General features: G+C 39.0%; 1 protein-coding gene across 3 annotated transcripts in view; it reads right to left on the bottom strand.

Moving 5' to 3' along the window:
- UST (uronyl 2-sulfotransferase) overlaps positions 1–13,533 on the bottom strand; it is a 157,723-nt gene that overhangs the window by 104,821 nt on the left and 39,369 nt on the right. For all 3 annotated transcript variants that reach the window (XM_053382141.1, XM_053382142.1, XM_053382140.1), the window contains exon 2: positions 9,567–9,610. In XM_053382141.1, coding sequence (XP_053238116.1) covers positions 9,567–9,610 — 44 coding nt within the window. The remainder of the gene's footprint in view (positions 1–9,566; positions 9,611–13,533) is intronic.

Raw genomic sequence — 13,533 nt, 5'->3', positions numbered from 1 at the left:
TAAACTGAAGAAAGTAGGAAAAACCACTGGGCCGGTAAGATACAATCTAAACCAAATCCCTTATGAATACACAGTGGAAGTGAGGAACAGGTTTAAGGATTTAGATTTGGTGGACAGAGTGCCTGAAGAACTATGGGTGGAGGCTCGCAACATTATACAGGAGGCAGCAACTAAAACCATCCCAATGAAAAAGAAATGCAAGAAAGCAAAGTGGCTGTCCAACAAGGCCTTACAAATAGCGGGGGAGAGAAGGCAGGCAAAATGCGAGGGAGATAGTGAAAGATACAGGAAATTGAATGCAGATTTCCAAAGAATAGCAAGGAGAGACAAGAAGGCCTTCTTAAATGAGCAATGCAAAGAAATAGAGGAAAACAACAGAATGGGAAGAACCAGAGATCTGTTCAAGAAAATCGGAGATATGAAAGGAACATTTCGTACAAAGATCACCATAATAAAGGACAAAAGTGGTAAGGACCTAACAGAAGCAGAAGACATCAAGAAGAGGTGGCAAGAATACACAGAAGAATTATACCAGAAAGATATGGATGTCTCGTACACCCCAGGTAGTGTGATTGCTGACCTTGAGCCAGACATCCTGGAGAGTGAAGTCAAATGGGCCTTAGAAAGCACTGCAAATAACAAGGCCAGTGGAAGTGATGGTATTCCAGCTGAACTATTTAAAATTTTAAAAGATGATGCTGTTAAGGTGCTACACTCAATATGCCAGCAAGTTTGGAAAACTCAGCAGTGGCCAGAGGATTGGAGAAGATCAGTCTACATCCCAATCCCAAAGAAGGGCAGTGCCAAAGAATGCTCCAACTACCGCACAATTGCACTCATTTCACACGCTAGCAAGGTTATGCTTAAAATTCTACAAGGAAGGCTCAAGCAGTATGTGGACCGAGAACTCCCAGAAGTGCAAGCTGGATTTAGAAGAGGCAGAGGAACCAGAGACCAAATTGCAAACATGCGCTGGATTATGGAGAAAGCTAGAGAGTTCCAGAAAGACATCTACTTCTGCTTCATTGACTATGCAAAAGCCTTTGACTGTGTCGACCACAGCAAACTATGGCAAGTTCTTAAAGAAATGGGAGTTCCTGATCACCTCATCTGTCTCCTGAGAAATCTCTATGTGGGACAAGAAGCTACAGTTAGAACTGGATATGGAACAACTGATTGGTTCAAAATTGGGAAAGGAGTACGACAAGGCTGTATATTGTCTCCCTGCTTATTTAACTTATATGCAGAATTCATCATGCGAAAGGCTGGGCTGGATGAATCCGAAGCCGGAATTAAGATTGCTGGAAGAAATATCAACAACCTCAGATATGCAGATGACACAACCTTGATGGCAGAAAGTGAGGAGGAATTAAAGAACCTTTTATTGAGGGTGAAAGAGGAGAGCGCAAAATATGGTCTGAGGCTCAACATCAAAAAACCGAAGATCATGGCCACTGGTCCCATCACCTCCTGGCAAATAGAAGGGGAAGAAATGGAGGCAGTGAGAGATTTTACTTTCTTGGGCTCCGTGATCACTGCAGATGGTGACAGCAGTCACGAAATTAAAAGACGCCTGCTTCTTGGGAGAAAAGCAATGACAAACCTAGACAGCATCTTATAAAGTAGAGACATCACCTTGCCAACAAAGGTCTGTATAGTAAAAGCTATGGTTTTCCCAGTAGTGATGTATGGAAGTGAGAGCTGGACCATAAAGAAGGCTGATCGCCGAAGAATTGATGCTTTTGAATTATGGTGCTGGAGGAGACTCTTGAGAGTCCCATGGACTGCAAGAAGATCAAACGTATCCATTCTTAAGGAAATCAGCCCTGAGTGCTCACTGGAAGGACAGATTGTGAAGCTGAGGCTCCAATACTTTGGCCACCTCATGAGAAGAGAAGACTCCCTGGAAAAGACCCTGATGTTGGGAAAGATGGAGGGCACAAGGAGAAGGGGACAACAGAGGATGAGATGGTTGGATGGTGTTCTTGAAGCTACCAGCATGAGTTTGATCAAACTGCAGGAGGCAGTGGAGGGCAGAAGTGCCTGGCGTGCTCTGGTCCATGGGGTCATGAAGAGTCGGACACGACTAAACAACAACAAGATTTAATAGAATTGTTGTGGACTTAAGTATTAGCCTACAAAAAGTTTATGTCACAATAAATGTTAGCCTTAAAGGTAAAAAGGTAAAGGTACCCCTGCCCGTACGGGCCAGTCGTGTCCAACTCTAGGGTTGTGCGCCCATCTCACTTAAGAGGCCGGAGACACTTCCGGGTCACGTGGCCAGCGTGACGAAGCTGCTCTGGCGAGCCGGCACCAGCGCAGCACACGGAAACGCCGTTTACCTTCCCGCTATAAAGCGGTACCTATTTATCTACTTGCACTTAGGGGTGCTTTCGAACTGCTAGGTGGGCAGGAGCTGGGACCGAAAGATGGGAGCTCACCCTGCCGCGGGGATTCGAACCGCCGACCATGCGATCGGCAAGCCCTAGGCGCTGAGGTTTTACCCACAGCGCCACCCGTGTCCCTAATGTTAGCCTTAAAATGCCACAAACCCTTTCCCCCTAATTCTTCGTCAAATGTGCTAGCAATAAGATTCAATTAGTTATTGTTTCTATTACCTGAGAAGAACAATGAGCTGACTGCACTTTTCAATTAAGAGAGATCTATTTGCATCCTTGCCACTTCCTTCCCCTGTCTGGTTGTTACTCAGGTAGAGTTTCAAAATATGCATAGTGTGTTTCAATTCTAACAAGTTTAATGTCCAACTTCAGAGTTGCACCCCCTTAGAAAGAACTGAGCAATGAGAATGAATAATCTTTGATGAAGAAATTTTAATTCCAATTAATTCCCATCTGAATAAATGCCAGTGTAGATATCAGGACAGCATTCTTTTTGGGGAGTAGCACTGGTTCATTGATTCATTCATTCATTCATTCAAGCCACTTATTAGTCAATGCAAAAATGTTTACTTCTGCATGCAGTCTTCAGCTGTACTGCTTACTTCACTAAACCAGCCTTACTTCAAGTGCATATCACTTTAAAATCTTATTAATGCAGCCTCTATAGGACAGACTGAGAAGTTAATAAGATTTTTCATTCACAAAGCTTGCCTTTGGAAATCACAGCTTTCATTTAGTTTTCAATTTAATTTTTAATATTTTGAATTATTACTACTTCATTTCTGTTGACTGTCTGACACAAAGTGATATGGCTGTTATCTGAATTACATCTTCATGACTAGCCGCAGGAAATGTTATTTATTCATGAGTAACATTTTGCATATTTTAAAAGTGCTTTAATAGTGCTATGCAACCACTGTGCTTTATATCAAATATTTATCACAAACTTTAAATAACTACCAATAAACTGTGTACCTAAAAAATGTTGACTGCTTAATATTCTAATTTGTCTGAAACTGTCAAAAGTACAACAGGTGAAAGTTTTATAAAAATACAACATGCGGAAATAAGACCTCAGAGGCTGAAAATCTCTCACCAGTTTTGACTGGATAATTCCTATTCTGTCGATGCTAAATTGCATTGTTTTGTGCAATTTATTCAGTTGGATCCTTCACTTACGTGGCTAGACTTGCATATCAATTTGTGCAAGAAGCATAGCTTTCATTAAGCACCTAAATCTGCTGTAGTCGTATGAGAATCAACTAGACTTGTCTGAAAAAATGAATGTTGCAGACCTATTTCATCCCCAAGGTGTGGGAGAGTTCTCATCTTCCTACTCATGAGCCATCTCTGTTGCTTTAAATGTTTTTACTCTTTTCATCATTTCCGAAACATTCACACAAGATATGTATAGGATTCAACTATAAATCTAAATACTATATGTTTACTTAAATCCAAACAGATATAGGAACATAGTTACTCCCACTCCCTCCTCCACTGTGCCTGCAAGGAGATTTAAAGCTTTAATTCCTGCTTTTGTTTTGCCTTGGCCTGCCTTTGTGTTCAAACAGGGACAAACTGTAGTTGGTCTTAACTATGGTTACTGAAACAAGGCAATTTCTAACTATAGGGTATGAACTGGGTTTAACTGAACAGGCTGTGGTTAAGATTAGTCACAGTGCAGAGCTCAAACATAACACTAAACACTAAACTAACTAAGGTCTGGACACTGAGGAGTAGGATTGGAAGCCTTCTCCACTGCCTCACCCCCAAGTTAATTTTGAGAAACGAGGATATTAAGACAGAAGGTGGAAGGTAGGTAATGCAGATCAATTTGGGACTCTGTGCAAGCTTAAATTATTTAATTTAGGCTCAATTAGTAGTCAATTTCTACAATGTGACATACAGTATAGAAAACCAAAATCCTCCTTACTGAACCCAAAACCAAAAATGTCACCATCAGCAATGCCACATGAAAACCAGAGTAAAGAGAAAGGTTTTGGCTTGAGAAGGAAGGCAAACATCAACAAATCTCCCTAAGTAGGGATTTCCATAGATTGGGGCCACTACAAAAAAAGGTTGCCTTGTGCACCCCAGACACTACCACTTTAAGGATAGTGGGTGGTATTCAACTAGATTTTACTTAGAACAGCCCTACTAAAATGAATGACCATGACTTTAAGTCCATTAATTTCATTAGGTCTATTCTAAATAAAATTCAGTTAAATGACACACATAATGAGAAGCAGAATCTCACTGGCTGATCTTTAACCTTTTTCTTTATTAAAATATTTATGCCTTAAAGGGCCAAGTTTTTATCATCTGGCATCTCAAGTACTGTATGTACATTTCCTTGGCTTTAACCAACCTCCCAAAAAGTGCAATTGCTCTCTGGAGAGAAAGGAGGTTATCAAGTGAGTGAATATCATTTCTCATCAGCTTACAAATATCCCCCTTGTAAGTTTTCTGTGAAAATCCATGTTTATGAATCATAGGAACAGATGGGATGGTCCTGGCCTATACCAAGTTAGATCCCTGCTCCATCTCAGTAGTTCAGTATCACCTGCAGTGGTTATTTACGGTCTCAAACAGGGATCTTTGGTAGCTGTGCTATCTGACATCCTTTAACTGGAAATTGGAAGGTTCGAACCTAGCACACACATCCAAAGCTTGTGTCCTGCTTCTCCACCACTTTACACACTGAAAAACTTATATTGTCTTAGGCAGCAATGTCTTCTTGTTTTCAGCAAATGGACATTTCAAAGGATACAACTGTTGCCATTATTGGACACTTACCAAATGTATGCCTAATTTGCATAGAAACATTTACAGTTGATTGCACTTGTAGCCTAGCTCCATTCATTAGTATAAACTCATTGGCTTAATTTATTCCAGTCACTGATCGCTGTGTGCTACAAGAATCCTACTAGCACCACCCATTTCCAAAAGAGTTCTCCAATAAAGTTATAATCAGTTTTAACAGAAATTTACTTCTAACTCCTCTCAATCCTTTTTGAAGTGATTCCCTTTCGTTTAGAATATGCTGTAATTTCCACTGATATATCATATGCATTTATAAAACTGACTTTCCATAACAGAGCCCACTAGACTAACTACAGATAAGCTACGTAACAAAACAAAACAAAAAAGCGAGGGGTAAAACCCTGCACAAAATACCACCAGGGATTCTGAGATGATAGGAGAAAAGTGTTTACTCAACTCAACAAATATGTATCTTTACAAAAAATAATAAAAATTAGTTCAGTTTTAATGTTATCATTTATTTATTTCCTTTATGAATCCCATGAGGCATCCCAAAGCGATCTGCATTTTAACAGTTAAAGAGGTCCACATTATTTGAAGTTGCTACCAACACAACTCTTATTTCAAGTCGGCCAACACACTTGAAAGATTCAGAGGAGGAGTTAGGTCAGCCTTAAGCTCCATGATAGGCATAGAAGACCATCAGAAGTGAGATTCCTGCTGCTTTACAGTATTCAGAGTGATAGTGTGGTGTAGCAGTTAAAGTGTTAGACCATGGTTCAAAACCCCACTCAGCTATGAAGCTCATGTCATGGCATGGGCCGGTCACAGTCTCTCAGTCCAACCTACCTCACAGGGGTGTTGTGAGAATAAAATGGAGAGGAGAACCATCCATGGCACACTGAGTTCCTTGGCAGAAACATGGCGATATAAATAAAATAGTAAAGAAAAAAGAAAAAAATAGCAAATATTCTGTCTTCCACACATCTCCTAAAATCCACACAGTGAATCAAAGGATTTTTCTTTTTTGTTATTAATGCTATGTATTTTGTGTTTTTATGTTGTAAACTGCCCTTTAATTTTTGAAAGAAGGGCGGCATATAAATTTGATGATGATGAATCTCATGCTATGTTGCAATTTTGGTTCTAAACAAATAAATATTTCCAAATGTTGATGAGATGAAACAGTGATCCACAATAAAATAAGTTATTTGAGTGTACTGCTGAAATCAGGAGACAGATAGGAGTCTTGCTCCCATTCTGCATGAAGCAAGATTCTCTACAATGTATGTAGCAGGTAAGGTATCTCTCATTTTGTGCTGAGCATCTGGGGACAGGTGGTAATCAAATAAAGATGAATCAGGTAGTAGCTGGTTTTGGTGACTACATTTATGGATCCCTAAGTATGGAAATATTTGAAAAAGAAATAAACACCCCACTCTTTAATTGATGTAGATCCCAATCAAAACATTTACTGAACACTGAATACTACACTTTCATAGCAATCTTATGTGCTGATCATCTGTAATCCTTTGTAAACCTATTGAAAACAAGGGATACTGAACTTAGTGAGAGGTTAAATCTTAGTAAAAATTTAGTAAAAATATGCAGGATCAAGCTGAGTGTCTTAAAATAATGTGGCTTATATCAATCTTGCAATCAAACCCTCAAAACTATTATCACTAGTCACTGGGATCGCTTCTGAGCACTGCATAGAATTGTACCGTGTGGGGCAGGAAGAGCTAGTTCTCTCCCAATTTACAGAAAAGTTGGTGCCTAGTTGACTTGCTATAGGCAAGCAGTTATTTATAAGCCAAGATTACAAAAGACAATCTGCTGGTAGATTTTTAAGTGTTATTTATTTTTATACCTTTTAGGGCAATCCTATCTGGATTTTGGTCTTGATATTTTTTTTTCTATAACTGAAACAGAGGCAACAGATGGTAAGACAATTGACTTAGTGAGTAAATAAGGAAATAAAAATAAAAGGGACCATGTGCCTCTGCTTGTGCAGTTAATGTGGATAATCTCCCATTTTTCAGCTCTCATAATTCTTTTTACACAAACGTTTGAGAAATGTCTCAAAGCTGAAGAGTGACACTTGGCACTTCCCACTACCCTCTTGCATGGTTCAGTAGGCTATTAGCAGCCAGATTAAGTGGGAGGCAAGGAGCAGAATTCTTTGTGCATTTCATGGGCCATCAGCTCAACGTGATTCTTCAACTCTGGCATCTCAGAACATCTGGTTCACACTGTGAAGATCAAAGTTATAGCACACCAATTTGCAGGCTAGATGGATTTGGTCTTAAAAGACCAAAATGGATAGCAGAAGCATTTGGTACAACAATCCCTACTGTTCTGACCTGGATTTTTGTTGTTGTTTACAAATCAAGACTCTCTTAAAGTTGTAGGAGAATGTTGACAAAAATTAGGTTGTAAAAGAAAAGGGAATTGAAAATTTGAAACTGAAACACAACATTCCTTATATTGATAGCTTCTAGTTTGGGGGCTGGGGGCAGGGATGGCAATACAAAACACAAAATAAATCAAACCAAACATTTATGTGAGCTACCTTTCAGAACATTCAAGATTCCAAAGATTTGACCACTGATTTATGGTGCTTTCCCCCAGTGACACACAAAAAACCCTCTTGAGTGCTATAGCAGACATGAAAACATTGTGGCAGCCAAGACAAAACCACTGATTTAGCCAGAAGATCAAATTTATGGCCAGAAATGTGCAATTCTTTATTCACTGATGCCACAGCAGTTGCAGATAGAGGTTGTGACCTCTATTCAACTAGGGAATTACTTTCAGAATAAGCAGGCATATATAAATTTTTTTTGTAAAGCAGTACAGTGGTACCTCAGTTTAAGAACAGCCCTGTTTACAAACGATTCAGTTTACAAACTCCGCAAAACCGGAAGTAGTGTCCCCATTTGTGAACTTTACCTCAGTCTAACAACGGAATCCGAACGGTGGAAGGGCATCGGCATCGGGAGGCATCATTAGGGAAAACGCGCCTTGGTTTAAGAACGGTTTTGGTTTAAGAACGGACTTCCAGAACGGATTAAACCGAGGTACCACTGTACTTAATTTACACATCAACCCTTTAATGTTTATAAATTAATCAGAAGTAACAATGTTCAGAGACATAAATAATACTGGGATAAAGCCCTGGGTATATACATTCTATTTAGTTGTAAAAAAAAAAAGGTACAGTTTGAGCAGCAAGTATTTTCAAACACACCTACTGACCATTTTATGCAAGTAGGCTCTTGCTAATGGATGTCTAAAGATCAATGTGTATTGCAGTTTTAAAACAAAACTAACCCCCCCCCCCACGTCTGACTACCCTATTTGGAAGATATGTCTAAATAGGAGAAAATTACTCACACAATACAAAGCTTTGCAATCCTTTCCTTTCCTTTTTGGCTTTCCCCCTTTCTAAACTTCTTTATTTTTCACTTTCAAACAATCCCCACATACCCCCAGCCCTCAAGAAAGTCTGTGCATATACAATGTAAATAATACAATAATGTAATTCTTTTGAAGATACAGGATTCACCTTACTGTTTTAGGCTAAACTATTGATATGTAAGCCAAATCTGCTCAATCTGGTATAGATCCACCTCGAATTCCTTCTCACAATCATTTGAGCTTCCCAGGGGCAAAGGAAGAACACCCTAGCATTAGGCACAATCTGTCCACATCTTAGAGGTCTTTTCCTACAGTGTCTCTTATCATGAATAAGGTAAGTTTGGAAAGTGATGGCAGAAGTGAAGGGAATAATAGGGTCCAGATTGGACTGGAAGGAGTTGATGGGAGGGGGAGTCTGAACTAAGGGAACTTGTTCAAAAGCTCACAACCATCCCAGGTTGAAGCTGAAAATCAACAAGTTTTACTGCTGCCTTTTGTGTCTTCCCATTCAGAAGGGAAAGAGCTTGCATCACCATACTTTCCACAGAGATATTTATTTCATATGTAAATAACCCTGTAATCTAAACCCATGACAGGCTGTGGTGGGCTTCCTGGAGCAGCAGGACCACCACAAAAGATGCAAGCCCTGCTGCTCATGCTGGCTGAAACAAAAGACAAGGAAATGTGGGAGAGGCAAATCACTGTGCTAGGTTGGAATCCAGAAGATCTCTGGTAAGCCAAGCCTTTCCCCTGGAATGCCTTGTTTTGGGGCTTTCCACATGTTGCTGCCGCTTGGATTCCCATTTGTGGCACATCCATCGGCTTGCGTGAATGGCAGCTGTAATGGGGATCTCCTTGCCACTCCATGAATAGAGGCTGGCAGGGCTGGGATAGAGTTGTCCTTCTGCCCAATGCACACCCAACCAACCTGGTGCAAATATAGCAGCTTACAACAGAATTTTGGCTGAACTGAAAGTAGCTCACCTTACGAGGGGGTGGCCCATGGTCATCCAAGTAAGTGGAATTTCCTACAAAGAAAGAAAAGTGAAATGTAAAATAATTTTTAATGGGTCAGAAATTAAGCAGGTAATGTACATCAGATAATCAACTTCTAACACTGCTTTATATAAAATTAAAACACAATACTTCTTTGCAAAGGGATTTCTGTAACTGATAAGTAAGAGGTCTGAAGAACCTCTGCACTTCTCAAATAATGATAATAAAAATAAGACACCTGACAAATGCAATTTCTATTATCATTTCATTTTTCATCTGCTTTATACAAAAGAAAAAAGTCTTGAAGAGACTCAAGGTGAAATACAGCAAATTAAAACTATTTAAAAACAGGAATTTACAACAATGAATGAAATACATGAAAAACTAATCCACTAACATATGCTACAGACAAGTCCTACCCACACCACCAAATGATGAGTGCCACCATTGGAGGTGGTACCGGAGTACACAAAAAGATCTTAGCCTTAAACAGAGTTAATAGTTCCGTACATAGATTGTCTCAGTAAGAGACTGATATAGAGTGAATGCTCATGTGCATGGAACCTCCTGGGAGCCACTAATGATCTGCCAAGTGCTGTTGGTATTCTACTTTCTGAAGCACATATTTTGTTTTCAAACTTTTTATAACACTTGAAAAATAAATTAGTAGTGGCAAGTATTTTGTGGTCAAGAAGCATGCCATGCACTGGAATCACATATAAAAGATGCCATATATCTTATGCAGGATGAGATTTTAATGGCTTTTACGTTACCTTCATAATTTCTAAATGAACTTTAAACTGAATTGGTTTGAACAATTTTTCCCTAGACCATGGCTTCTTTTCAAAGCTTAAAATGCATCAGCTATTATTATTGACATGAAAGGAATAGCTCTTTCATTCTATTCCAATTTTATAGTAAGCACTTGTCCTTGTGTGACTAATTCGTTCTGTATTTGTTATTTAAGCTGGTGAATTCTTTTTCTCTATTCCAAAAAATAACCTTGTAATCCAAGGTTTCAAGGCTGAATCCAGAGTAATGCTATTTGAAGTAAACAAAGAACTCCTGTAAAACATATACAATACATACATGAACTTTGCAAAAATAGGTAAACTATATGACATTTACAACAGCTATTGTATATTCTGGATGTGTACAGACATTTTAAAATATTAATGTTAGAAGTCTGGCAAAATCACAGTATTTTAAAAGAAAAAGATGGAACAGAGCCATTTTACACTGTGATAAGCCAATTAATGTATTTAAATAACTCTTTTAAAATATATATTCTAACAATAGGAAGGCCATACCTTCCTGAGCTGTATTTGTACAATAAAAATCTTTATAGATGGTATTCAACTAATGAGTCCCATCAGTGGAAGCCAGCACAAATACTTCTTCTTGTGCAATGGGACTCCCTGCAAAAAACAAGCAAACAAACCTTTGGGAAGTGGGGGGGGAGAGGAGGTAGGATCATTCCATCTGGCAAGCTGAAATGCTTACTCTGGCAGAACAATCTCTACATAGTGCAACGTTCAATTCCTCCTTGTGCTATTTTTAGACTTTGTTTTTCACCCCCTTTCTCTTTTGCCACAGGGGATCACAGTTTTTGTAGTTCAAAACCACAATCAATCTTCAGGTAGCAGAAGATGCTCCAACATAATTCTTAGGAGCTCTCAGCTGCCTGCTACCGCCCCCCCCTTCCATTGTGAGTCTTCCCATCTTGAGGAAGAGTCAAGTAAGTGGCAGAGGACCTGTGTCAATCAGGCTACTCAAGCACTTTTTCTGAACATTTGATGGGCCCAATTCATTTTGGGGACAAGTATCAGACTGCTTACTTCATCCACTTTCAGACAGAGGTGAAGATAAATTCATAAAAATTGTGATAAGTTCTGTTATATTATTAGTTACATTTACTTGTAACATATAGAAATTGTTCATAGTAAGGAATATAGGTTTATTGTGTGCCTCTGAATATTATGTGTCTTCTCTCTTCCCCGTGTTCTGACAGTGGAGCTAAATTTATGTTAACAGCACCTCTTTCCAACATTAGCAAAAGCCTAAGTTCCCCATGATCCAGCTGTTAGCACATACCAGTTTTCCTTAACAATGAGAAGTCTGTATGAAGAAGCAACCCTCTCTGTAATTAAGATAGCCAGCAGAATGCAGCTATTGATATAAAAAGAATGATCCTAGCATTCTCTTAGCTTCATGACAAGTATTCCTTACTCTGTGTTAAAACAAGTGATCTTTTGGTCTACACGTATAAAGAAAATAGTTTTTTAGATCTGGCACAAACATAGCTACATTTTAGGATACTGAGATTTTTTCAATAGTATGAAATAAGTATATGTGCCTTTCAGTGGTGTTTCATGTAGCCATAGGAAGAACAGCATAGCGTCATAATATAGGTTTAGTGTTAGCTTTCATTATATGAAGGACTGTTTCCTGCTTATAGTTTAAATATATGAGGTAAACAGCAGACATACTATGTGCAGAAAAATAGTGTAATATATTGAGTGAGTTAAAATATTTGCCCCTGAACTGAATCCAGCCTCCAGGGATGCTACCTAGCCCATCAATCAGCAAACCTATAATTCAAGTGTATGAGTACATATAATCTCCCTTCATACATTTCATGGAAAGCAGGTCTGCATCACTTCCCCCTCCCATAAGAGGCCAGGGAGGCACACAGACATTGGGGGTGGACAAGCGGTGAGGCTGCAGGAGAAAGGGGGGAATCAGCAGACCACCCCACCCCCATTTCTAGTGAGAACCTCAGCTGGATTGGAATCACTTTTGCAAATGGAACGAGCCCTTCTGTCCACAGAAGAGCAGGTCCAGATCAAACCCAGTGATACTGGATCTGTACTTTTAGTATGTTTATAGAATGTTTATTTTTAAAAATTTTTAAGAAAGAGTTCTACTACATATTTTAGTTACTGCTCTTTGGTGCCTTGATGTATTTCTATTTTTAAAATGGAAAGCGTCCTCTTATAGAAATGCAGTGGAGATAATAAAAGCATCCCACCCTAAACAATAGGGAGGAGAGCTTCTAAGTAGATGCTAAGCTTCAGCATCTCCCTTATTATAGAAAAGTATTTCTTGCCTTCCTCAGTTTTTCTTCACTATAGTTATATACAGCCTTCTCACAGCAGTTTTGCATTTCAGTTTGTGCACACGTTTTCCAGTGGGCAGAAATGGGTAAGGAGAAATGAAAGCTGCTTACCTTTATTCCCTTGGATTTTTCAGAATATCCATTTTTAAGAATGTAAACAAGGTAAAATATTTACTCACAGAGACACAGTACAGCTCTTATGTACAAGTTGCTGCTAGGTCAGGGTTATACAACCTAATTCTGTTAATCTGAAAGCATAGCTTCTATTCTAAATTATCTGCTGGGCCACAGCACATTGACACTCACAGGATATGTTGCTGGCAACACCACTATGTAGAAAATATGTGGTAAAACACCACCACCACCACTTAATTCACACACGTGTACATACATACGTACGTACATACATACATACGTGTGTGTGTGTGTGTGTGTGTGTGTATAATCTCAAGGCTACAACTGCTTAAACATTTTTGTTTAGGCAAGGCTATCCAGACACATAGGCAGTGATATGCTTTAATTTCTTTTTCTTTCAATTGTTTTTAAATGCTTATTTTTAACTTTTTGTTGATAATTTTAATATTTATTATAAACTGCTACAATCAAGCAGTGGTATATAAATTTTGTTAAGGTCCCAGTAAGCATCATTACATGGTAAGGAGAGAGAGAAACCCAAACCCCATGTAACTGTGGACAACACAGTATAGTTTTTTCTCAGTATCATTCCCCAATTCACTACATAAATCCTACACACACACACACACACACACACACACGGCAGTGAGTCAAAAATTTCTCTTCTCTTTTTTTTTGGACCTCTGGTATTGACTCTTGGAA

This window comes from Podarcis raffonei, chromosome 3 (assembly GCF_027172205.1).
Source record: "Podarcis raffonei isolate rPodRaf1 chromosome 3, rPodRaf1.pri, whole genome shotgun sequence".
NCBI classification, from domain to species: Eukaryota; Metazoa; Chordata; class Lepidosauria; order Squamata; family Lacertidae; genus Podarcis; species Podarcis raffonei.
Note: the sequence above shows the minus strand (reverse complement) of the source record. Positions and strands in the feature narration are given on the sequence as shown.